We start from the raw sequence: 26,458 nt of genomic DNA, 5'->3' as shown, positions 1-26,458 counted from the left end.
GGGCTGGTAGTTTGCAAGTACAGTGGGGGTCAAGGATTGTCTTTTTTGTGTGGTATTTGAAAAGAAAGGGAATAGTACCCGAGGAGAGGGAACCATTTATAATTATCAGCTATCATTAAAATGAAAGAACATTTCTTCCCACTGAGAGGTCTTGACTGATGAAGCAGACATTTAGTGGTGTAAGTACCAATTCTGTTGAAGGATTCAAGAGGGATAGATTGGTGTTGTGCCACCAATCCGAAGCATAGGAATTTAGGATAAAGGAGCAATGAATGGAGTGAAATGAGGACACTCGGGGGAGTAGGATTAACATGGTACTGAGTGAGAGATTTATCCAACAGGACTGTCCTTTTCTAATATTGCAACTTATTCTCAGGGGCAAGAGTTTGGGAGGCTGCAACTGGCCTCAGTCCCCTGGTGCCAGAAGGGATCATGAGCCAGGATTCCTGCTCCTGTTCACCAAGCTGGTGATCCCAGAAGGACCTCACTCTGTTGGTCAGGCCAGGATTGGGTTTACTCAGGGGATCTATGTCAGTTGTGAGATAACAGTTTATATGGCCATTAACTCACTGCCCCTGCAGCAGGAAGAAGAAAGGGGCAGAGAGGCTCAGGACAGGCTGGTGGGGACATCTCCATCACAGAGGGTCTAAAGTTCTATTAGCTGATCTCTCTGGAGCCTGACTACCTCCCAGAGTGACAGACTCACCATTTCCGGGATCAGGATAAAAGGTACCCATTGGCTGAGAGCCACTGAGTGTCTCTTCCCCCACTACCCACCAACCCCCGAGCCTCCTTGGTTGATTCTGTCCCAGTGACTGTCCATTCAGTCTCAGAGTTATGATGGTTACAGAGAGTGACTGGAAAGGAAGGCAAGTATTGTTTAAAGAAAAAGAAACAGAAATATGCAGACCCCTAATTGAAGAGCAGTAACTAACTGAAAGCAGGTTCTGCATGAGTTTCTGGGTAACAAAGCCTTTCCCAGCATGCTGGCTTCACCTTGGACTCATAAACCTGATCAATACTTCTCCTTTCTGACACTTTCCACCTAACCAGGCAGTTCAGTACTTCATGGTCTTGCCTGATGTGTCTTGCCAATCCTGCCAATGCAACCACCCCAAGTCCATGCCACATGTGTCAGGTCTGATTGGCCAGAGAATCATCCTCAGGTTCAACAGTCTCTTCACCCTCCAAACCGTCACACACCATGGCTGCACTGGCATGGAGCTGAAGGTGAGGCATCACACCCTGTGTTGTCGCCATTCTGTCACCTGAGCTCTCACATGGGTCAGTCTCAGGGTTCTCTGGGTCACTGCCTTGACCCTCCCCGAACTCCAAGATGGTGGGCAGGTTCCCGTGCTTGGGGCTTCGCCTCCGGAGGTTGACCAGGAAGGGTTGCGGCAACGAGTAGATATCGACATTATTACCTAGGTCGATCCAGGCAATACTGGGGAACTTCTCCAGGTCCTTCAGTGTTTCTGTTAGCTCCCTCAGTATGCTCCTGGTCAGCTTGTTCCCATTCAAGGACAGGGTGTTGAGATGCGGGAGGGAACAAAGGGTGGGCAGAAGGTGCAGGAAACCTTCGTCCGTCAGTTCAGTGAAGCACAACTCCACACTGCTGATCAGCTCTTGATTCTGCTGCAAGTACACAGCCGCTCGTTCAATATCCTTGGACGTCAGCGCAATTCCAGATAAATCCATGGTCTCATTTGTCGGGCTTCCAGACAGGGCAGCTTTCAGACTGGAAGGAAAATAAATGAGTGACAATCAGAAAATATGAGTTGACCAGGGCAACCTGTTTAAGGAGCAAATGGCCAGGCAGATGGATTAGATGAAAACTACTGGAAAAATATTGGGCTATGTGCTATAAAGAAACAGCACAAATCCATACATTTAATCTCCTTGCACAGTCCCAAGGTGCTTCACAGGAGTGTGAACAAAAACCAATACTGACCCAAAGAAGCAGACACCATGAAACTATCCTTTAAACACTACTCCACTCCCCTAATCACTACCTCAACCCCTAAACTCCATATACTATACCCCCTTGGCATTCAAACATGCATCTTTCCCAGTGTGGAGGTGGTCACTGAAAAGTGATATTCTCTGATTTATTTTGCCCTCCTTAGCTGGTGGCACTGAGACCATCTCAGTAGGTTTGGAGAGTATCCAAGGACAGAGCAAGTCCAGCTGACCCACTGAAGGATGTTCATTCTATCCTGGAAAGCAGGGCTCAGACTCAAGGAGCAGGTGAAGACTTGAATCAGATTGAAATGGGAATTGAAAGGGGACAGAATGCTGGTCATTCCCTGCAATATTAGGCAGGAAAAAAATCAGACAAAAAGAGATTTATTAGATGGGGCAGTAAGCGAGGACTGACTGGTTATCGCCACTGATGGGACTGGGTCCTGTTCTCTTCCGCCCTTTTCTTACTCCAATATTTTCCTGAGATATTGATTAATCTGACAGGGTGGGGGAGGGGTGTAATCAATCAGCTAACTTCCCAAGGATGACCATTGGTTCAGACAGGCTGTTCCAATGCTGTTCAATGGATTTGTCCTTTAATGTTTGTTTCATTTAAAAGTGTGCAGTGTGTATTTCTGTCACTTAAACATGGCCTGACTCACACATCCAAACCCAAGACACTAACAGCATTGGTAGGAGCTTTTCTCTGTGGGAATAAACCCTGGGATTGGACAATTAATGCACAAGAAAACAATTGCTCCTCAGTTGAAGCTATTTTGAGAGTTGAGTTGATGATCCAGAGCTGACAGCTGGAGATGAAGCGAACGGCCATTCAGGGGGCGAGGGGGTCACTGATCAGCCAGTTCTGTGACACAACAAACAGTGACTCAGACAGACTAAGCACAGTGCAGCTGCACTGCCAACTACAAGTGTGTCCCATCTGTCAATTGATTATCCTCTCTCCCAGAACTGCCCACAAAGAAGATTTTATCTCAGTATCTCACACGGTGAAGGGAAAAATATTTTAATGTCACGACACACAAGATGCTAATCACCAAATGACAATAAGTCTTTGGAACCATCAATTCCACTCCTTCCACAGCCCCTGAAAGCCCTATCCTGTTGTGGAGTTGATTCACCCACTGTCAGCTGTGGCTCAGTGGGTACCACTGTCACCTCTTGAGCAGGAAGGTCATGGATTCAAGCCCACCCCAGAGATTTGAGCATAAATCTAGGTTTACCCTCCCAGTTCCAGTACTGAAGGAGTGCTGCACTGTTAGAGGTGCCATATTTCAGATAAGACATTAAACTGAGGCCGTATTTGCCCTTGCAGGTGAACATAAAACTCCCATGAGACTTTTCAAAGAACTGTTGAGTTCTCCCTGGGGCCAAAATGTATTCCCAGCCAACATCAAACAGATTATCTGTTCATTATCACATTGCTGTTTGTGGGATCTTACTGTTCAAGAATTGACTGCCACATTTCCTACATCACAACAGTGACTATGCTCTAAAAAGTACTTAATCGGCCGTAAAGTGCTTTGGGATATCCTAGGGTTGTGAAAGGTGCCATAGAAATGCAAGTTTGTCTCTTTTTACCGTTTAATCTCCTGAGAGAAAGCCCTGTGTCAACAAAGTTCCAGAATATTTTTTGTTTCTGTCTCCTCCAATACTAGCACAGCCCTGTTAAACATTTCCTGAAGATCAGGGTGATGGGGTGGGAGGGTTGGTGCCGGTATCAATGGAAGCTTATCCCAGGATGAGAAGTCACAGGAGAGACTGGGATGGAGAATTAGGGAACAGATGGTGACTGGATCCTCTAGTGTTTCAACACTAACTTCAAAACTTGAGTGAACACATGCAGTGAAATAAAGTAACTTCATTTCCACATTAATTGGAATTCACCACAGTCTGAATCTACAGTCCTTCTGATGACTCACAGTCCCTTTTGGCCCAAATCCAGATCAGTAATATGATTATGTTTCTGCTGTAGCGAGAGGGAGTCCCATTTTGCTCTGATTGTCCGTTAACAGATGATGCCTGTTTGTGAGGGTACAGTGATCAGCCAGACAGTTCCACTGACTTGAAAACACTCTGTGCCCTTTGCAACTTTAAAAACACCCAAATATTTCCAAACAGATTCTGGAAAAATGGGATAATAAACAGCCTTTGAACTTTCTCTAGCGAGAAACTCTGAGTCCACATTTAATGCTGAGTTGCAGCATTTGGGACTGGTAGGTTTGTGCGTGCTGCTGATTTTCTCCCCTTCCACGGAAAGGCTTTGCCAGCACCTGCTATTAAGACTGTTAAGTATTCAAGTTGATATGGTAATATAAGGGCTGCCTTTATTTCAGGCCCTCTGGAACACTGGGTAAAATATGAACCTTGTTGAGCCCATTCTGTGGGCTCAAAATGGGTGTGACAGCAGGGCAGAAACTCAAGTTTAATCTGTATATGAATCTGACCATTGCTAAATTGCTCAGGATTTGTTTTGGACGTCCCTGGTGAGTGCCTGAAATTAGCCTCATTTCAGTCACAGCCCCTGATGTGCAAAATCTGACTTTCTCTCCTCGAGCAGCCCAGCATGTCGTCCTTAGGGACCACAGCAGACTGCATACAAAAGCCAAAAACTTTGAGATCTTTTAGTATTTTGTGGGGATGAGGGGAGAGAGGGGAGCATGGGGTGGGAGGAGGAGACTGGGTGGGGGGAGGGGGAGGCCAGTGAGCAGGGAGTGCAAATCTGACCTTGTTGTGCAGTCAGCAGCGCAGCCCATAATAACCCTGAGCAAAGCAGTCAGATCCCCAGAGCAGCCGATGTTAATGATGAGAAATTATTGCGTCTGAGCAGACCAATCAGCCAGTGAGCTGGTTCCCATGGCAACAAGTGCACCTCTCATGCATAAGCTGAATTTCTGACGCTTCTCCCTCCTCATCATTGCTGGAAATATAAAGACTACAAAAAACAGGCTCAGAAACCCTACCCCAACGCCCACCTCAACCCTCCCCACAAAACCCACACCCAACCCTCCCCACAGGACCCACACCCAACACCCCCCAAGACCTCACACCGCCACCCAAGAACACACATCCAAGCCCCCCTCACCCCACCCCCATCCCAACACCAAATCCCCACCCACACAATACTGCTAAACTCAACAGCCCACCTCCCACACACTCCACCTCTCAAACCTCGAAACACTCCTACACACCCCAAACCCCATCCTTCCTGACACCCAATCTCTGAAGTGCTCATTGCATCAGTCTAGTCACAGGAGATCCTCAGCCTTCATCACTCCAACAGATTACCAGGACATTGTCATATTGTTGTCTGTGGGATCTTGCTGTGCGTAGTTGGCAGCTGCATTTCCTACCTTACAACTGAGACTATACTTCTAAAGTATTTTTGGGACGTTCTAAGGTTGTGAGTTCTATCTTTCTCTGTTTTGCTGTCTCTCTTTCTCTTCCTCACTCCCTCTCCTGCATTGTAAAGCCCTTGAGAACCCAACTGTTTGACCTTTCTGGTTAGCCTGGTCACCCCCCAACATTCCTCCCTTTCCTGATGCTGCCCCCTTACCCCCACCTCCGCTTCCCCACTTCCCCACTTCCCCTTTGGTGCTGGGGGTAGGTACAACTGAGTCCTCATCCTGTCTTGCACGCATTGCCACCTCACTTCAACTCTCATACGCCAAGAACACACAACAACCACCATGTTTCAGGAAATGCTGAATTAACAGGCAATTAACAGCACAAGTAGCATTCACAGGACAGGAGGAGGCTACTTAGCCTTTGAAAGAGTTTTGAAATTAATCTCACTGCCCTGCTCTTTCCCCATAGCCCTGCAAATTTCTACTTTTTCAAGTATTTATGCAATTCTCTTTTGAAAGTTACAAAACAACAAGAGATAAATTTAATTTCACAGCTTTCTGTGAGTCATTCATTTCGCACTTCATTATTAAAAAAAAAATCTCTCCTCTCCCTTGTTAGACTTCAGAGGCCTCAGTTCTGCTCATTAGCCCCATGTTAACCCTTTCTGCCTGGCACCTTGAAAAAGCTTGGCAATGCTCTCTCCATATTGGCAAATGAAACAATTTTAAACGGAAAAAGAGAGGCCACAGGCAGGATGTAGACAAACCATTAAACGTAGCAGGACAAATTGAACAAGCATTAACAAAGCATACAGGATCCTGGGCTTTATAAAAGAGGTGCAAAGAGTACAAGCAAGGAAATTACGTTAAACCTTTTTACGCAGCAAGTGTTGTTGTGATCTGGAATGCGCTGACTGAAAGGACGGTGGAAGCAGATTCAATAGTAACTTTCAAAAGGGAAGAGGATAAATACTTGGAGGAAAAACATTTGAGGGCCAAGGGAAAAAAGAAAGGGAATGGGACTAATTTGATAGTTCTTTCAAGAGCCACACAGTCATGATGAGCCAAATGGCCTCCTTTTGCATTATAAAATTCTAATTCTATTAGTTTTGTGCTGACATCACCTTCAGCTCAAAGAGTATTCACAAGCCCCTCTCCAGCCCTGTACCCCACACACCCTGAGCCCCTCTCCAGCCCTGTATCTCACAGACCCTGAGCCCCTCTCCCACACCCTGTACCCCACAGACCGAGTCCCTCTCCCACCCTGTACCGCAAACTGTGAGTATCTCTCCCAGCCTATACACCACAGTTTCTGATCCCTTCTCCCACCTTGAATCCCGTAGAGCCTGAGCCCCTCTCCCACCCTGTACCACCAGGCCCAGGGGCCAGATCCAGCGTGTTGCATTTTTTCATCCAGCCCACGAGGAGGTTTCAAAATCCGGGCCCACAACCCCTGTGTGCTGCACTCTGGGCCAGCTGCCGCCATGTTCAGATACCTGAGCCTCAGCCACAGTCACCAGAGGCCCATCCTGTGGGGAGAGAGCTAGGCCCGAGATCGAGGAGCAGGAGTGGTGGGGCAGGGACAGGAAGCTGCTGGCTGCTCATCGGGTGGTGAAGTCTGTGTAACCGGGACGGGGAAGAAAGGGAGCAGGACACCCAGCTCCATCAGCGGCTCAAGAAACCTCACAGCTCCATTGGTGTCCCAGGACAGGCGCTCAATCCCTGCAGGCTAAGGAAGAGACTCAGGCTCCAGGCTGAGGTTTATATTTCCCACCCTGTACCCCACAGACTCTGAGCCCCTCTCTCACACACTGTACCCCACAGAAACCCAGCCTCTCTCCCACACCATGTACATGACAGACACTGAGCCATTCTCCCACACCTTGTACCCCACAGATTCTGAGCCCCTCTCCCACCCTGTATCCCACAGACTCTGAGCCCCTCTCCCACCCTGTACCCCACAGACTCTGAGCCCCTCTCCCACTCTGTACCCCACAGACCCTGAGCCCCTTTTCCACCCTGTACCCCACAGACCCCAAGCCCCTCTCCCACCCTGCACCACACAGACCCTGAGCCCCTCTCCCATCCTGTACCACACAGACCCTGAGCCCCTCTCCCACCCTGTACCCCACAGACCCCAAGCACCTCTCCCACCCTGCACCACGCAGACCCCGAGCCCCTCTCCCACCCTGTACCACACAGACCCTGAGCCCCTCTCCCACCCTGTACCACACAGACCCCAAGCCCCTCTTCCACCCTGTACCCCACAGACCCCGAGCCCCTCTCCCACCCTGTACTACACAGACCCCAAGCCCCTCTTCCACCCTGTACCACACAGACCCCGAGCACCTCTCCCACCTGTACCACACAGACCCCGAGCCACTCTCCCACCCTGCACCACGCAGACCCTGAGCCCCTCTCCCACCCTGTACCACACAAAACCCTGAGCCCCTCTCACACACCCTGTACCCCACAGACCCTGAGCCCCTCTCCCACCCTGTACCCCGCAGAAACTCAGCCTCTCTCCCACACCCTGTACCCAACAGAACCTTAGACCCTCTCCCGTCCTGTACCCCATGGACCCTGAGCCCCTCTCCCACCCTGTACCCCACAGACTCTGAGCCCCTCTCCCACCCTATACCCCACAGACACTGAGCCCCCCTCCCACCTGTACCACACAGACACTGAGCACCCCTCCCACCTGTACCACACAGACCCTGAGCCCCTCTCTCACCCTGTACCCCACACACCCTGAGCCCCTCTCCCACCTGTACCACACAGACACTGAGCCCCCCTCCCACCTGTACCACACAGACCCTGAGCCCCTCTCCCACCCTGTACCACACAGACCCTGAGCCCCTCTCCCACCCTGTACCCCACAGACACTGAGCCCCTCTCCCACCTGTACCACACAGACACTGAGGCCCCCTCCCACCTGTACCACAGACGCTGAGCCCCTCTCCCACCCTGCACCCCACAGACCCTGAACCCCTCTCCCACCCTGTACCACACAGACCCTGAACCCCTCTCCCACCCTGTACCCCACAGACCCTGAACCCCTCTCCCACCCTGTACCCCACGGACCCTGAGCCCCTCTCCCACCTGTACCACACAGACACTGAGCCCCTCTCCCACCTTGTACCACACAGATATTGAGGCCCTCTCCCAGCCTGTACCAGACAGACCCTGAGCCCCTCTCCCATCTTCTGCCACACAGACATTAAATTCATTTCCCACCCTGTACCCCACAGATATTGAGCCCCTCTCCCACCCTGTACCCCACAGACACAGAGCCCCTCTCCCATACCCTGTACCACACAGACCCTGAGCCCCTCTCACACACCCTGTACCACACAAACCCTGAGCCCCTCTCCCACCCTGTACCCCGCAGAAACTCAGCCTCTCTCCCACACCCTGTACCCCACAGAACCTTAGACCCGCTCCCGTCCTGTACCCCATGGACCCTGAGCCCCTCTCCCACCTGTACCCCACAGACTCTGAGCCCCTCTCCCACCCTGTACCCCACAGACACTGAGCCCCCCTCCCACCTGTACCACACAGACACTGAGCCCGCCTCCCACCTGTACCACACAGACCCTGAGCCCCTCTCTCAACCTGTACCCCACACACCCTGAGCCCCTCTCCCACCTGTACCACACAGACACTGAGCCCCCCTCCCACCTCTACCACACAGACCCTGAGCCCCTGTCCCACCCTGTACCTCACAGACACTGAGCCCCCCTCCCACCTGTACCACACAGACACTGAGCCCCCCTCCCACCTATACCACACAGACGCTGAGCCCCTCTCCCACCCTGTACCCCACAGACCCTGAACCCCTCTCCCACCCTGTACCACACAGACCCTGAGCCCCTCTCCCACCTTGTACGCCACAGATATTGAGCCCCTCTCCCACACCCTGTACCCCACAGACCCTGAGCCCCTCTCCCACCCTGTACCCCACAGACCCTGAGCCCCTCTCCCACCTGTACCACACAGACCCTGAGCCCCTCTCTCACCCTGTACCCCACACACCCTGAGCCCCTCTCCCACCTGTACCACACAGACACTGAGCCCCTTTCCCACCTTGTACCACACAGATATTGAGGCCCTCTCCCAGCCTGTACCACACAGACCCTGAGCCCCTCTCCCATCTTCTGCCGCACAGACATTAAATTCATTTCCCACCCTGTACCCCACAGATATTGAGCCCCTCTCCCACCCTGTACCACACAGATGCAGAGCCCCTCTCCCACACCCTGTACCCCACAGAAACTCAGCCTCTCTCCCACACCCTTTACCACACAGACCCAGAGCCCCTCTCCCACCCTGTACCCAACAGACACAGAGCCCCTCTCCCACACCCTGTACCCCACAGAAACTCAGACTCTCTCCCACACCCTGTACCACACAGACCCAGAGCCCCTCTCCCACCCTGTACCCAACAGATACTGAGCCCCTTTCCCATCCTGTACCACACAGACCCTGAGCCCCCTCCCAGCCTGTACCACACAGATACTGTGCCCCTCTCCCACCCTGTACCCCACAGACCCTGAGCCTCTCTCCCACCCTATACCCCACAGACCCACAAGAGATTTTATTTTTCAGCCGGGGTTTCTGCTTCTGAGGGGTGGATTTTCTGAGTATGAGCCCCACAGTCTGAGCCTTGCATGTCAGGAATGAGTGCTGCGAGACTCAAGTTGCTCTCCAGCTGTTAAATCGAATGAACCATTAATCCTTAGGAAAGCAACTTGTGAGTTTTTGACAGAGTCACAGGCTGTCGTTCTGCAATTGCAGAGAGTGATAATGGGTGACAGGTTGACAGGTTTTTGGTGATTGTCTGAAGCTGGTGGTGTTTCCATACCTGCTGCCCTTGGTCTTTTTACATGGTGAGGTGGTGGGTTTGGAAGGGGAAGAAGCCTTTGGTGAGTTGCTGTGCATTCACTGAAATGATCCCAAGTTTGAGAGATTCAGTTATTAAGAGGAATTACTGAGGGAGGAGGGAAAGAGGGCTGGGTTCAAGTTAGCATACCTGGGGGAAGGAGTTTAAGGGAGATTTCTCAAAACTGCCAAAGGGCATTCAGCAAGATTCCTCTCACAATGTAATATATTTGAAGTGCGGGAGGGACATGTTTACACTTCAAGGTCTCTATACAACACAAGGTAAAACAACTGGGTTAAGATTCCCCAAATGCATTTCGTGTGGGACCCCAGAGTCCCCAGATAGAGCAGATCAGGGTCTCAACCCACCAACTGCAGTCTGGATCTGAACCCATGATGTAAAAGATGTGATTGAAGCCCTTTAACCCTGCTCCCTCCCCCAGTTCCTGGGTAGAGATTTAGCAAAGACCTATTTTCATTCAAATCCATTGTAAATGTTTTGGTGATTATGGAAGGATTGGGGGATGTCAGTCTGTGCACTAACTGCACCTCTGTGGAGTTAATTCATCATTCAAATCGCACTGAGTAATGCAGGCACATACACACACCAGTGAGCAGTGCTGGCAATGAGCTCTGATAGGCTATAGCAGCCTTTTAATCAGCTACAGTAGCAATGAGGCCATGTTTAACAGAGATGTACCAGCAAAGCTCCTCTGCTTCACTCACACCTGGATGGACTCAGCTCCCTTAATCATCTTCAGACCTTAGAATTCAATTCCTTGTAAATTCAGACTTTCCTTCAAGAAAGTGATTTTTTATTTCTCCAATAGAGATTTAAGATGTGTTGGAGGAGCTTAGAGCGGTTTTTTAAAGATTTGTTTTTAGGATGTGGGTGTTGCAGGCAAAGTTAGTATTTATTGCCCATCCCTAGTTGCCCTTGAGAAGGTGGCGGTGAGCTGCCTTCTTGAACCGCTGCAGTCCATGTGGTGTAGGTACACCCAGAGTGCTGTTAGGAAGGGAGTTCCAGGATTTTGACCCAGGAACGGCGATATAGTTCCAAGTCAGGATGGTGTGAGGCTTGGAGGTGAACTTGGAGGTGGTGGTGTTACCAGGGTCCCACACCACTCACACAGGGTATTTACACCACCATCCCTCACCCCATGGTCCCAACTCTGCCTCCCCAGGGATACAATGCTGTCCCAACACTCTTACCCCAGGTCCCAACAATGACTCTCCACCCCACCTCCACCCCACCTCCCCCCCCCCCCCCCCCCCCCGCCCCCACCACCACCACCAGGTATTGACATCTTTGCCCCCATCCATGGCCTCCTGACACTGCCCTGCCAACCCCCAGGGAGCCGATGGCTTTTAAAATGTTAATTTCACCAGAGAAGCTGATTGAATTGGCACGTCAGCAGAAACCTTCAGGATCAGTGCCCAGAATGTTTCTCCCCTGAGTCACAGGCTCTCCCATTTACAGCAAATCCCAGTCAGGAGACAGCCTGGTCTGAGCCCAGTGTTTGTACTGATTCATTGGGCACAATGCTGCTAAAGCAGATTTGTCTATAGGAACTCCTAATCCCTTGGCATTAATCAACACAAGAAAATATCCCTCTTTAAACAAACACCAGAAACAGCCAAGTTTATAAAACATCTCATCACATCCCAATAACAACTCAAACATGGAATTACATAGCCTGTACAGCATAGAAACAAGCCATTCGGTCCATACAGTCCATGCTGGTGTTTATACTTCACAAAAGACAGGAAGCTTGGAAAAGGTAATGGGGTAGCTCTGTTAAATAGAAACATAGCAAATAGGAGCAGGAGTAGGTCATTCGGCCCTTCGAGCCTGCTCCGCCATTCTATATGATCATGGCTGATCCTTTATCTCAACCCATACTCCTGCTCTCTCCCCCATACCCCTGATGCCTTTAGAGCCTAGAACTCTATTTCCTCCTTAAATATATTCAGTGGCTTGGCCTCCACAGCCTCTGTGGTAGAGAATTCCACAGGTTCACCACCCTCTGAGTGAAGAAGTTTCTCCTCATCTCAGTCTTATATGGCCTATCCCATATCCTGAGATTGTGACCCCTTGTTCTAGAACCCCCAGCCAGAGGAAACATCATCCCTTCATCCAGTCTGTCCAGCCCTGTCAGAATTTTATACGTTTCATTGAGATCCCCTCTCATTCTTCTAAACTCCAGTGAACACAGGCCTAGTCGACCCAACCTCTCCTCATATGACAATCCTGCCATCCCAGGAATCAGTCTGATGAACCTTTGCTACACCGCCTTAATTAATGTTAATTAAGCATGTCATCAGTTTAGTACTGAGAGATAACCTTAGCTTGAAAGAGCAAGATGCAAAATCCGTTTGGGTAGAGATAAGAAATAGGGCAGAATTTTTCACTCGGCGTGCGCCCAAAATGCTTGAGCGTGAATTAAAGTGTGATGACGTCGGGCAAGCATTCTGATGTCATTGCATACTCACGCAATATTTTGGTTAGCAGGCGTGTGCGAGAGTCAGCACAGACAATTAAGACGCCTATTAAGGCCATTAACGTATTAACGAACCATGATTTTTCGCTGCTTGTCCAACGTTATGGTTGGTGGGTGGGCGAATCGGCCAGGCAGTCTTTGCCTTTTTGAGGAAACCTCATCCAAAGACGGGATGAGGTTTCCGATATTAATTAAAAACAAATAAAAATGTTTGCACAGAATTTTCATCTGGTATATGTTCAGATGATTGATTCTAATGCGTGGCATTTTTTCCCCGCTTTTACAATCTTTATTTTTGGCATTTAAATTCTTCAGCTCCCTGAGGCAGCTCTCCGCCTTCAGGGTCGCTTTCTGTTCCCCCACACCCGCGCTGACTTCAGCGCTTGCCCTCCTCCCAACCCCACCCCAGCAGCGCTGAGCCTTTCAGCGCGCCTTTCATGCTAGCTTCATAGAGTGTATTCGGGAGAATTTCTTAGAGAAGTAGGTTCTAGATCCAACCAGGGAGCAGGCTATTCTAGACCTAGTAATGTGCAATGAAACAGGATTAATCAATAACCTCATGGTAAAGCAGCCTCAGGGCGACAGCGATCATAACATGATAGATATTCATATTCAATTTGAAGGGGAGAAGTGTGAGTCTAAGACTAGTGTTTTAAACATAAATAAAGGTAACTATAAGGGCATGAAGGCTGAGCTAGCTAAAGTGAACTGGGAAACTGGGTTAAAAGGTAGGACAGTAGAGAATGTAATGGCAGACATTTAAGAAGATACTTAATAATTGTCCGCAAAGATTCATCCCAGTGAGAAAGAAAGACTCTTTGAGAAGGATGCATCATCCCTGGCTGAACAAGGAAGTTAAAGATAGTATTGAATTGAAAACAAACACAATACAAATCTGCAAAGATTAGTGTTAGATTGGTCAGATTTTAAGAGCTAACAAAGAAAGACTAAAACAAATATAAAAACATATAGTAAGAGTTTCTACTAGTGCTTAACTGGTAAAGCTAATGTTGGTCCTCTAGAACTGATAATGGAAAACAAGGAGATGGCGGAGGCATTGAACAGGTATTTTGTGTCTGTCTTCACTGTAGAAGACTTAGAAAACTTCCCAAAAATACTTGAAAATCAAGAGGTGAAAGGGAGGGAGAAACTTAAAACAATCACAATCACTAGGGAAAAGTATTAGATTTAGATGTTGACAAGTAGCCAGGACCACATGACCTGCATCCTAGGGCCTTAAAAGAAGTGGCTGCAGAGATAGTAGAGGCATTAGTTAAAATCTTCCAAAATTCCTTAGATTCTGGAAGGGTCCCAGCGGATTGGAAAATAGCAAATGTAACAAGTTTGTACAAAAAAGCAGGGAGGCAGAAAGGCAGGAAGCTACAGGCTAGTTAGCCTAACATCTCTCATAGGAAAATTGCTAGAATCCATTATTAAGGAGGTTGTAGCAGCATACTTAGAAAATCATAATTGTAACAGGCAGAGTCAATATGGTTTTGTGAAAGGGAAATCATGTTTAAATGATTTTTTTGAGCTCTTTGAGGAAGTAACAAGCAAGGTGGATAAAGTGGAACCTGTAGATGTGACGTGCTGGGATTTCCAAAAGGCATTTGATAAAGTGTCACATAAAATGTCACTACACATGATAAGAGCACATGATGTAGAGGATAACATTAGCATGGATAAAGGATTGGTTAGTTAACAGGAAGCGAAGAGTACAAATAAATGGATTTTATTAAGATTGGTAAGCTGTAATTACTTGAGTGCCACAGGGATCAGTGCTGCGGATTCAACTATTTATTACCTATATCAGACTTGGATAAAGGGACTGAATGTATAGTAGCTAAATTTGCTGATAACATCAAGATAGGTAGGAAAGTAAGTTGTAAAGAGGAGGTAAAGAGTCTGCAAAGGCATATAGACAGGTTAAGTGAGTGAGCAGAAATTTGACAGATGGAGGATAATGTGGGAAAATGTGAACTTGTCCACTTTGGCAGGATGAATAGAAAAGCAGTATACTATCTAAATGGAGAGAGATTGCAGAACTCTGCAGTACAGAGGGATCTGGGTGTCCTGGTACATGAATCACAAAACGTTAGTATGCACGTACAGCAAGTGATTAGGAAGGCAACTGGAATGTTGGCATTTATTGCAAGGGGAATGGAATATAAAAATAGGGGAGTTTTACTGGAGCTGTACAGAGCCTTGGTGAGACCACACCTGGAGTATTGTGTACCGTTTTGGTCTTCTTATTTGAAAAAAAAAAAGACTGCATTAGAAGCAGTTCAGAGAAGGTTCACCCAACTCATTGCTGAGATGAGGGGCTAACCTTACGAAGAAAGGTTGAACAGGTTGGGCCTATACCCATTGGAGTTTAGAAGAATGAGAGGTGATCTTATTGAAACATAGAAGATCCTGAGAGGATTTGATAGGATGGATACCGGGAGGGTGTTTCCTCTTGAGGGGGAGACTAGAACTCGAGTGCACAGTTTAAGAATAAGAGATCTCCCTTTTAAGATGGAGATGATAGACAAAGGAGTAGCAGGTAATTGGGGGGCAGATAGGAAAGTAGAGTTGCGATCAAAACCATATCAGCCATGATCCTATTGAATGGTGGAGTAGGGTCGAAGCTCCGAATGGCCTACTCCTGCTCCTGAGTCCTATGTTCCTAAGACTCCACCCACCCTATTTCATCTCACCCTATCAGCAAATCCTTCTATTTAACAACAACCTGCTTTTACATGGTGATATTCCCAGTTGTTTCCCAATTGTTTATCTGCATTCCCCTTATCAGGATTCGCCATCACAGTAACTTACTTTGAACTTTTATTATGTAAGCAAATGTGGCAACCATTTTGTACACAGTATGATCCAACAAATAGCAATGAAATAGATAAAAGATTTGTCAGGATTTTGAAGCATTGACTCAGTAAAGACGTTAATTAGTTTTGACTCCCACACTGAAAATGAGCATTACTTTTGTCACGGCCCAGTTCCCTGAGGACGGAATGGGTGGGGTTGGGGGATATGGGGAGAAGGTGGGTGGGTGGGGGTTGAGGGTTGTGGGGAGAAGGTGGGTGAGTGGGGTTGAAGGTTATGGGGAGAAGGTGGGGTTGAGGGTTATGGGGAGAAGGTGGAGTTAAGGGGTATGGGGAGAAGGTAGGTGGGTGGGTGGGGTTGAGGGTTATGGGGAAGAGGTGGGGTTGAGGTATGTGGGGAAAAAGAGAGTAGGTGGGATAGAGGATATGGGGACAAAGTGGGTAGGTGGGATTGAAGGATATGAAGGAGCAGGTGAGTAGTTGGGATTGAGAAATAAGGGGAGAAGGTGTGTAGGTGGGGTTAAGGGACATGGGGAGAAGGTGAGAAGGATTGGGGATATGGGGAAAAGATGAAAACACAGCATTGTAACTCTCTCAGCGTGATTTACCAGGCTTGGGGCTTCCGTTTCATGAGGCCCTGATGTCTCCATTGCGAGTGTGGGCTGAGGTGGTAGGTCAGCTGCCTGCAAACCTTCTCCATGGCTCCAACTGAGTCCCCTTCCTGAAAACAATCATACGGTCAAATAGTCAATGAGGGAGCAGCTCAACTACTGCCAACATACAGTCTGGGGAATTGCCGGAAGCAGACAGAGGGAATCACAAAGAGAAACCTGGAACTCTTTCCCCTAAAGGATGTTGATGCTGGGAGTCAACTGGAACTTTCAGGATTGAGATCAATAGATTTTTGTTGGCTAAGGGTATTAAGGGATGTAAAGCAAAGGCAGAGAAAATGGTGCTGAGGTGCAGATCAGCCATGATCTTAGTGAATGGTGGAAAAGGCTGGAGGGACTGAATGGCCTCCTCTTCTTCATACATTCTGCACAGCTTCAAGAAAGAGAGAACTTGCAACTAACTTTGATAAATATATGAAAGACAAAAATGTTGCAGGGATATGGGGAAAGAATGGGGCTATGGAACTAACTGGATTGCTCCTCAAATGAGTTTGCGCAGGCTCGATGGGCCAAACAGCTTCCTCTGTGCTGTACTATTCTACAATGCTATGATCTTTCATGTTCTTGGGACACCCCAAAGTTTCTTACATCTGACAAGTTACTTCTGAAGTATTTTGTAGGCAAACACAGAGGTCAGTTTGAATTGTAAGATCTCACAAACATCAGTGAAACAAATTGGCCAATGTTTTGGTTTTGATGGTGTTGCCTGAAGTTGGACCCCCCCACGTGCCCTCCCCTCCTCCACAACTTCTCCTTTTCAGAGAGTATAAGAATATATCTCCTCAAATGAAACAAAAACAGAATTACCTGGAAAAACTCAGCAAGTCTGGCAGCATCGGCGGAGAAGAAATCAGTCAACGTTTCGAGCCTCCATGGCCCTTCGGCAGAACTGCAGCATAGTTTCAACAAGGGAGAAATATAAATTGGTTTAAGGTGGGTGGGGGGTGGGGGGGAAGTGACACATTGAGGGTGTGGTGTGAGCAGATAATCAAAAGATGTCAGAGACAAAAGGGTCAAAGAGGTGTTGAAGGTGGTGGTCTTTGTCTGAGAAAAGTGCTAATTAAGAATGGAATACAGGATATTCAAAGTACAGCTCTAGTGGGGGTGGGGTGGAAAGACTAAAGGTTTTAGTTTTAGATTTAAAAATAATGGAAATAGGTGGGGAAAGAAGAATCTATATAAATTATTGAAAAAAAAAGCGGGTGGGGGGGGGAAAAGAAACGGGGTGGGGATGGGGGGAGGGGGAGTTTAAGATCTAAAGTTGTTGAATTCAATATTCAGCCCAGAAGGCTGTAAAGTGCCTAGTCGGAAGATGAGGTGCTGTTCCTCCAGTTTGCGTTGGGCTTCAACGCAAACTGGAGGAACAGCCCAACGCAAACTGGAGGAACAGCACCTCATTTTCCGACTAGGCACTTTACAGCCCTCTGGGCTGAATATTGAATTCAACAACTTTAGATCTTAAACTCCCCCTCCCCCCATCCCCACCCCGTTTCTTTTACCCCCCCACCCGCTTTTTTTTTCAATAATTTATATAGATTCTTCTTTCCCCACCTATTTCCATTATTTTTAAATCTAAAACTAAAACCTTTAGTCTTTCCACCCCACCCCCACTAGAGCTGTACTTTGAATATCCTGTATTCCATTCTTAATTAGCACTTTTCTCAGACAAAGACCACCACCTTCAACACCTCTTTGACCCTTTTGTCTCTGACATCTTTTGATTATCTGCTCACACCACACCCTCAATGTGTCACTTCCCCCCCGCCCCCCACCCACCTTAAACCAATTTATATTTCTCCCTTGTTGAAACTATGCTGCAGTTCTGCCGAAGGGCCATGGAGGCTCGAAACGTTGACTGATTTCTTCTCCGCCGATGCTGCCAGACTTGCTGAGTTTTTCCAGGTAATTCTGTTTTTGTTTTGTTTTGGATTTCCAGCATCCGCAGTAGCTTTTAGCTTTTTGTTTTTATCTCCTCAAATGACTCGTCCAAAAGACTTCAGCTCCAAGGCTAAACTGGGACCTGTTCAAATCCTGTCCTGTGCCTCCCAATTGGAGGTGTTAGATAATTAATTATTATTCTTGTTAGATTTTCTTCAGAGGGAAAATCAGCCAGGGTTCCTGCTGGATATCAGGCAATTGCAGCATCAGGTTCAGCTTTGGTTCCATCCACAGTCAAATATCCTTGTTCTTTTTGCCTCACACAGAGAGAATGGGCATAGGTATGGGGTCTATGAAAGAACCCTCATGGCCCTGGTATGGTGCTAAAGAGAGGCCAGTATTGGCCATGGATTTTAAAAGTTGGGGGAGTTCAGGAAGAGGTAAGCAGCAATTGTTGATTTGGATCCCGATTAAGGCAAGTTTCGGGTCAGCGAAGAATCACTCATCAATAATGGTGTGGAGATCATCATTTTAGAAGTAAGTAAAAACTGGCACATGAGAGTTTTACATTCTTTATCTGCGAAAGAGGGAGGTGTTCTTTGTTGCCATGACAGTTACTGATGATAAGGAATTTCTATGGGTACGACCCAGAGTTTGATGTGAACTGATGCATCTTGAAGGATTGTGAAACTATAAGAGCTTGTTTCTACAGTACAAAGCGGGTGTGCAAGGCGGACTGCAAGATCTATCAAACAGCAAGCTGGGAATAACACCAGGGAACTGCTGAAAGATTACAAAATCCTCAACTGTTTAACAGCTTGGCACCTTCCATCATTTCTGCTGTCAAAGTTAGCGGCTAACACCATACTAGTTCCTGAGATAAATTGTGGTCACTTATATTAATATATTTGAATTAACTAAGCTGTGAAAAGTTCTGGAGAAAGTGCAAAAATCAGATTTGCAAGGATCATATCAAAACTGACAAATTATCCCTAGGTAAGATTGAACAGGCTAGGGCTGTTTTCTCTAGAAAAGAGACTGATGGGTGACCTGATAGAAGTCTTTAAAATTCTGTAAGGGTTTGATAGGGTAGACATGGGGAGGAATTTAATGCCCTCTCCCGAGACAAGTTTGGAGGCAGGAGCATTTAATTGGGGAGGATGCATGTAGGGAACCTGCCACCTTCCTGCCTCCACTCAGATTAAGACTGGGGTGGACAGCATTCCCACCCACTGTCAGTGGAGGCTGTTAAATGGGCAATTAATGCCAACTTAAGGGCTTGAACCTGCCACTGCTGGTATTCACGCAATGGCAAGCGGGGCAGTTGCCATCTGGGGGAAGCCCAAAAAAGCAAACACTGTCACATTTGCTTGTGGGCTCCTGGAGGTGGTGGTGGTGGTGGGGTGCCCTTGTTCAATTACTCTCAATGTTTGATTAAGGGACCTGGCTTTGGGAATGGGGGGGCCTGGTGAGTTTCACCCCCCCCCTCCCACGACACTCACACCAAAATCCCCATCATGCCCTCTCTCACCTGTGGCCTGGATCCAGGGTCTCTGGTAGGTGCATTACTGGGGGTGGGGGGGTTGGGATTTCCACTCCCAGGGTCTTTGATCCTGGGGAACACCAGCCGCTGGCCACTTAAGTGCCTGAGTGGCATTTAATTCAGCGGGCTTCCCCAAAGGAGGCGATGGGGATCTCCAGCTGGCGGGGCGAGACCCCTGTCACCTGCATTAAATACTGCCTATAGAGAAAATGTTTCCATTTGTGGGAAACTAGGAGTTATCAATATAAGATGGTCACTAATAAATCCAATTGGCAATTCGGGAGAATGTCTTTACGCAGAGAGTGGGGAAAATGAGGAACTTGTTACCAAGGAGTGGTTGAGGTGAATAGGAAGGATCCATTTAGGGGAAGCTGAATAAACACATGAGGGAGAAAGGAATAGAAGGAAATGCTGATAGGGTGAGATGAAAAAGAGCTGGGAAGACGATCATATGGAGCATTAACACCAACGGCCGAATGGCCTGTTTCATGTTGTAAATAATTCGTAAAGTTCAAGGACAGTATTACTCTGTGACTTAGTTTCAATCATCAGCTGTGGTTCAGTAGAGTTGCTGAGTTAAAAGGTTGTGGCTTTAAGTCCCACTCCAGAAACTTGAGCACATAATCCAGGCTGACACTCGCAGTGTCAGTACTGAGTGAGTGTTACACTGTCAGAGGTGCTGTCTTTCATATGAAATGTTAAACTGAGGTCCCACCTGGCCTTTCATGGCATTATTTTGAAGAAGAGCAGGGGAGTTATCGCTGGTGTCCTGGCCAAAATGTATCCGTCAACCAACATCATTTTAAAAAAATGATCTGGTCATTATCACATTGCTGTTTGTCGGATCTTGCTGTGTGCAAATTGGCTTCCTCATTTCCTAGATTACAACATTGACTGCACTTACAAAGGATTTGGTGCATGTGTGCAGTAATGTGTTCGTAAATTGCTATAACTCTGCAGCTCTGTCTTTTAATCTGACCAAGCTATGATGGAATGGGCGTGCAGAATGCTAACATTTTAGGATGTCTGTGCCAGCCTGTCCTGTCCTAGTCAGCATTGTGAAGCCTCTCCTGTGGGAGAACTGTACAGTTTATAGAATCTTACAGCACAAAAAGAAGCCTTTTGGCCCATCATTCCTGTGCTGGCTCTTTGAAAGAGCTATCCAATTAGTCCCGCTCCTTTGCTCTTTCCCCATAGCCCTCATCTCTCCTCTGATTCTTTTGCCATTTATCTTATGTCTGTGTCGTCTGGTTCCTGACCCTCCTGCCACTGGAGACAGTTTCCCCTTATTTAATCTATCGAAACCCCTCATAATTTTGAACACCTCGATTAAATCTTCCCTTAAACTTAAGGAGATCAACCCCAGCTTCTCCAGTCTCTACAGGTAACTTTGGTCCCTCATCTCTGGGTGACCTGAAAAGATAAAATAACAGACAATGCTAGCTTAGTTACATGAAACTGGGTGTGAATTAAAAGGAGCAGATTCCGGTTGCTCTGATCTGTAACTCAGATCAGAGAAAGTCCATCTTATCACAATGACTTAATAACATCAACAATTTTGGGCCTCGGAATGACCCCGTTACTAGACTCAATGCAAATTATCCAGGTCCCTCTGTTGGAGTTTAGAAGTCTATAAACTGTGCAGTCGGCTTTGCTAAACCAGCTCTTGGAAAATTAATCCATAGTTTATCAGTTTTCTGGATTTTCGCCTAGGGGAGTCTCAGAGATCACATTCACAGTCTTGAACCTTTTCTACTTTAAGAAACCTTGCTAATACTGTGTGAGATGCCCTCGGGCTCTCGCACTGACTGCAGGGAGTTGTGTTGCCTCCCTTCAACTTGAGTCTAAACAGACATTTTGATAACATTCTTCAGATCTCATTGTTCCCCAGTGAGCTAACCCTCTCTGACAACACACTGCCAGCAATTGCTGACCACTTCATAAAACATTAGCAAATGTAATTAACCCTTAGCATGCTGAATAAACAGTGACTCTGTGCAGGACAAAGCAGCCCACTTGATTGGCACCCCATCCACCAACTTTAACATTTACTCCTCAACCACCGACACACAGTAGCAGCAGTATGTACCATCTACAGGATACACTGCAGCAACTCACCAAGGCTCCTTCAACAGCATCTTCCAAACCCATGACCTCTACCGTCTAGAAGGACAAAGGCAGCAGATAGATAGGAACACCACCACCTGCAAGTTCCCCTCACCATCCTGACTTGGAAATATATTGCCGTTCCTTCACTGTTGTTGGATTAATATCCTGAAACACCTTCCCTAACAGCACTGTGGGTGTATCTACACCACATGGACTGCTGTGGTTCAAGAACATAAGAAATAGGAACAGGAGTAGTCCATTTGGCCCCTCGAGCCTGCTTCACCATTCAATAAGATCATGGCTGAACTTCTTGTGTTTCGATTTTCACATTCCCATCTATCTCCGATAACCTTTGATTCCCATGCCTAACAAGAATCTATCTATCTATGTCTTAAAAATATTCAATGACCCCACCTTCACTGCCCTCTGAGGCAGAGAATTCCAAAGTTGCACAATCTTCTGAGAGAAAAAATTTCTCCTCATCTCTGTCCTAAAAGGCAGCTCACCACCACCTTCTCAACAACAGTTAAGAAGGGCAATAAATGCTGACCCAGCCAGTGATGCCCACATCCCATGAATAGAAAAAAAACAGACAGATGACCAAAAGCTTGGTCAATGAGCTTGGTTTTAAGCAGCAACTTAAGAGAGAGAAAGGGGCGGAGGTCTATGGAGGATATTCCAGAGTTTAGGGCTGAGGCAGCAGAAGGCTGTTGGATGTTGGATAAGCATTCTGCCAATTTAGAGACAGTGGAGGGGTTGAGCGAGGTGGTGGTTAGCAAGAGCTGAGTGTGGTCAGCATAAAAGTGCAAACTGACACTGTGTTTATGATGATGTCACTGATTTTAACCATAAATGGCTGGTTAACAAAATTAGAGTTCATGGAATAGGAGGGTCAGTGTCAACTTGGATTAAAAAAAAATTGGCTTAAGGACCAAAAGCAGTGAATCGTGGTAAATGGTTGTTTTTCAGACTGGAGGATGATGGACAGTGGTGTCCACAAGGGTCAATGCTAGGACCGCTGTTTTTTTTATACATATGAGTGACTTGGATCTTGGAATACGGAGTAAAATGTCAAATTTGCTGATGATACCAAACTCGGAAGAGTGGCAAACAGTGGGGATGATATCAACTGACTGTAACAGGACATGGATAAGCTTGCAGAATGGGCAGACAAGTGGCAGATGTATTTTAAAACAGAGAAGTGTGAGGTGACGCAATTTGGCAGAAGGGATTGAGAAAGACAATACGGACTTAATGGCACAGTTCTAAAAATGTGCAGGGACAGAGGAACCTGGGTGCATGTGCACAGATCTTTGAAGGTGGCAGGACATATTGAGAGCGGTTAGTAAAGTGTATGGAATTTGGGCTTCAGAAATAGAGGCATTGAGTATCAAAGCAGGGAAGTTATGCTGAACTTTTATAAAGCTCTGGTTAGGCCCCAACTACAGTATTGCATCCAGTTCTGGTCACCACATTTTAGAAAGGATGTGAAGGTTCTTGACAAGATGCGGAGGAGATTTACCAGAATGGTTCCAAGGTTGAAAGGTTTTATCTACAAGGTTAGGTTGGAGAATCTAAGATTGTTCTCCTTGGAGAAATTAAATTGAGGGAAATTTGCACAGATATACAAGATTATGACAGGTTTAGGTGAGGCAGACAAGGAGAAACCATTCCCATCAGTTGATGCTACAAGGACCAGGGGACATGGATTTAAGGTTTTGGGCAAGAGATGCAGGGGAAATGTGAGGAAGAACTTTTTTTGCCCAGCGAGTGGTAATGAGCTAGAACTCACTGTCTATGAGGGTGGTGGAAGCAGAGACGATAAATAATTTTGAAAGGAAATTGATGGGTATGAGGGAGATAAACTCACAGGGCTACAGGGGTAGAGCGGGGGAGTGGGATTGACTAGATTGCTCCATGGAGAGCCAGCACAGACTTGATGAATCAAATGGCCTCCTTCTGAGCAGTAAATGACCTATCACTCTGGGACAGCATGCAGCTGAGGAATAAGAAGGGGTCAAGGATAGATTCTCGGGGAACACGAGAGGGAACGGTGTGGGAGCAGGAAGAGAAACCATTGCTGGTAATTCTCTGGCTACAATTAGATAGATAAGAATGGAACCAGGTGAGAATGGTCTCACCCAGCTGGACGATGGTGGAGAGGTGTTAGAGGAGGTTGATGTGGTTAACTGTTTTTTTTTTATTCATTCATGGGATGTGGGCATCACTGGCTAGTCCAGCATTTATTGCCCATCCATAATTGCCCTCAAGAAGGTGGTGGTGAGCTGCCTTCTTGAACCGCTGGAGTCCATGTGGTATAGGTACATCCACAGTGCTGTTAGGGAGGGAGTTCCAGGATTTTGACACAGTGACAGTGAAGGAATGGTGATATATTTCCAAGTCAGGATGGTGAGTGACTTGGAGAGGAACTTACAGATGGTGGTGTTCCCATCTATCTGCTGCTCTTGTCCTTCTAAATGGTAGTGGTCGTGGGTAAGGTACTAAGGAGCCTTGGTGAGTTCCTGCAGTGCATCTTGTAGATAATACACACTGCTGCCACTGTGCATCGGTGTGCAGGGAGTGAAAGTTTGCTGATAGGGTGCCATTCAAGCATGCAGCTTTGTCCTGGATAGTGTCAAGCTTCTCGTGTGTTCTTGGAGTTCCACCCATCCAGGCAAGTAAATTGGAGAGGCGGTTCAGAGGAGGTTCACTAGATTGATTCCAGAGATGCGGGGCTTGTCTTATGAACAGAGATTGAGCAGTTTAGGCCTATACTCGCTAGAGTTTAGAAGGATGATAGAAGATCTAATTGAGGTATATAAGATGCTAAAGGGGATAGACAAAGCAGACGTGGAGCGGATGTTTCCCCTTGTGGGGCATTCTAGAACGAGAGGCATAGTTTTAGGCTAAGGGGTGGTAGATTTAAATCAGAGATGAGGAGGAATTACTTTTCTCAAAGGGTCGTGATTCTGTGGAATTCACTACCTCAGAGTGCAGTGGATGCCGGGATGCTGAATAAACTTAAGGAGGAGATAGACAGATTTTTAATTAGTAACGGGTTGAAATGTTATGGAGAGAGGACGGGAAATTGAGTTGAGACCGAAATGAGATCAGCCATGATCGTAATGAATGGCGGGGCAGGCTTGAGGGGCTGAATTGCCTACTCCTGCTCCTAGGTCTTATGTAATATGGTCAGGGCCCATAGCCTTTTTCAGTATCCAGTGCCTTCAGCCGTTTCTTGATATCGCGTGGAGTGAATTGAATTGGCTGAAGACTAGGGACCGAAGGAGGAGGCCGAGATGGGTCATCAACTCAGCTGAAGATTGTAGCAAATGCTTCAGCCTTATCTTTTACACTGATGTGCTGGGCTCACTCATCATTGAGGATGGGATATTTGTGGAGCCTCCTTCTCCAGTGAGTTGTTTAATTGTCCACCACTATTCACGACTGGATGTGGCAGGACTGCAGAGCTTCGATCTGATCCGTTGGTTGTGGAATTGCTTAGCTCTGTCTATCACTTGCTGCTTATGCTGTTTGGCACACAAGTAGTCCTGTGTTGTAGCTTCACCAGGTTGACATCTCATTTTTAGGTTTGCCTGGTGCTGTTCCTGGCATTCCTTGCACTCTTCATTGAACTAGGGTTGATCCCCTGGCTTGGTGGTAATGGTAGAGTGGGGGATATGCTGGGCCATGAGGTTACAGATTGTGGTTGAGTACAATTCTGCTGCTGCTGATGGCCCACAGTGCCTCATGGATGCCCAGTCTTGAGTTGCTAGATCCATTCAAAATCTATCCCATTTAGCACGGTGGTAGTGGCACACAACACAATGGAGGGTATCCTCAATGTGAAGATGGGACTACAACTCCACAATGATTGTGTGGTGGTCACTCCTAATGATATAGTCATGGACAGATGCATCTGCAGCAGGCAGGTTGGTGAGGATGAGGTCAAGTCTTTTTCCCTCTTGTTGGTTCCCTCACCACCTGCCACAGACCCAGTCTAGCAGCTATGTCCTTTAGGACTTGGCCAGCTCAGTCAGTATTGGTGCTACCGAGAAATTCTTGGTGATGGACATTTAGGTCCCTTACCCAGAGTACATTCTGCCCTTGCCTCCCTCAGTTCTTCCTCCAAGTGGTATGCAACCTGGAGGAGTACTGACCCATCAGCTTAGGTGGGGGGGTGGTATGTGGTAATCAGCAGGAACTTTCCTTGCCTATGTTTGACCTGATGCCATGAGACTTCATGGGGTACAGAGTCGATGTGGAGGTCTCCTAAGGCAACTCACTCCTGACGATATATCACTGTGCCGCCACCACTGCTGGGAGACAGGACATACCCAGGGATGGTGATGGTGATGTCTGAGACATCGCCTGTAAGGTATGATTTTATGGGTATGACTATGCCAGGCTGTTGTTTGATTAGTCTGTGAGACAGCTCTCCCAATCTTGGCACAAGCCCCAGATGTTAGTGAGGACAACGTGCAGGGTCGACAAGGCCGAGTTTGCTGTTGTCATTTCCGGTGCCTAGGTCAATGCCAGGTGGTCTGTCGGGTTTCATTCCTCATTGACTTTCTAGCAGTTTGATACAACTGAGTGGCTTGCTAGACCATTTAAGAGTCAACCGCTTTGCTATGGGTCTGTAGGCCAGACCAGGTGAGGACGGCAGATTTCCTTCCCTAAAGGACATTAGTGAACCAGATGGCTTTTTATGACAATCGACAATGGTTTC

General features: G+C 47.3%; 1 protein-coding gene across 1 annotated transcript in view; it reads right to left on the bottom strand.

Annotated features, from left to right (window-relative positions):
* Positions 1–26,458, bottom strand: part of lrrc75a (leucine rich repeat containing 75A) — a gene marked incomplete at its 3' end in the record, with an annotated part of 92,103 nt that overhangs the window by 25,455 nt on the left and 40,190 nt on the right. Inside the window, exons 3-4 of the mRNA XM_078547923.1 lie at positions 16,137–16,249; positions 1,425–1,738 (exon numbers count right to left, since the gene is read on the bottom strand). Of these exons, the coding sequence (XP_078404049.1) occupies positions 1,425–1,738; positions 16,137–16,249 (427 nt within the window). The remainder of the gene's footprint in view (positions 1–1,424; positions 1,739–16,136; positions 16,250–26,458) is intronic.

The sequence above is a fragment of the Cetorhinus maximus genome, chromosome 9 (genome assembly GCF_964194155.1).
Source record: "Cetorhinus maximus chromosome 9, sCetMax3.hap1.1, whole genome shotgun sequence".
Taxonomy (NCBI): domain Eukaryota; kingdom Metazoa; phylum Chordata; class Chondrichthyes; order Lamniformes; family Cetorhinidae; genus Cetorhinus; species Cetorhinus maximus.
Note: the sequence above shows the minus strand (reverse complement) of the source record. Positions and strands in the feature narration are given on the sequence as shown.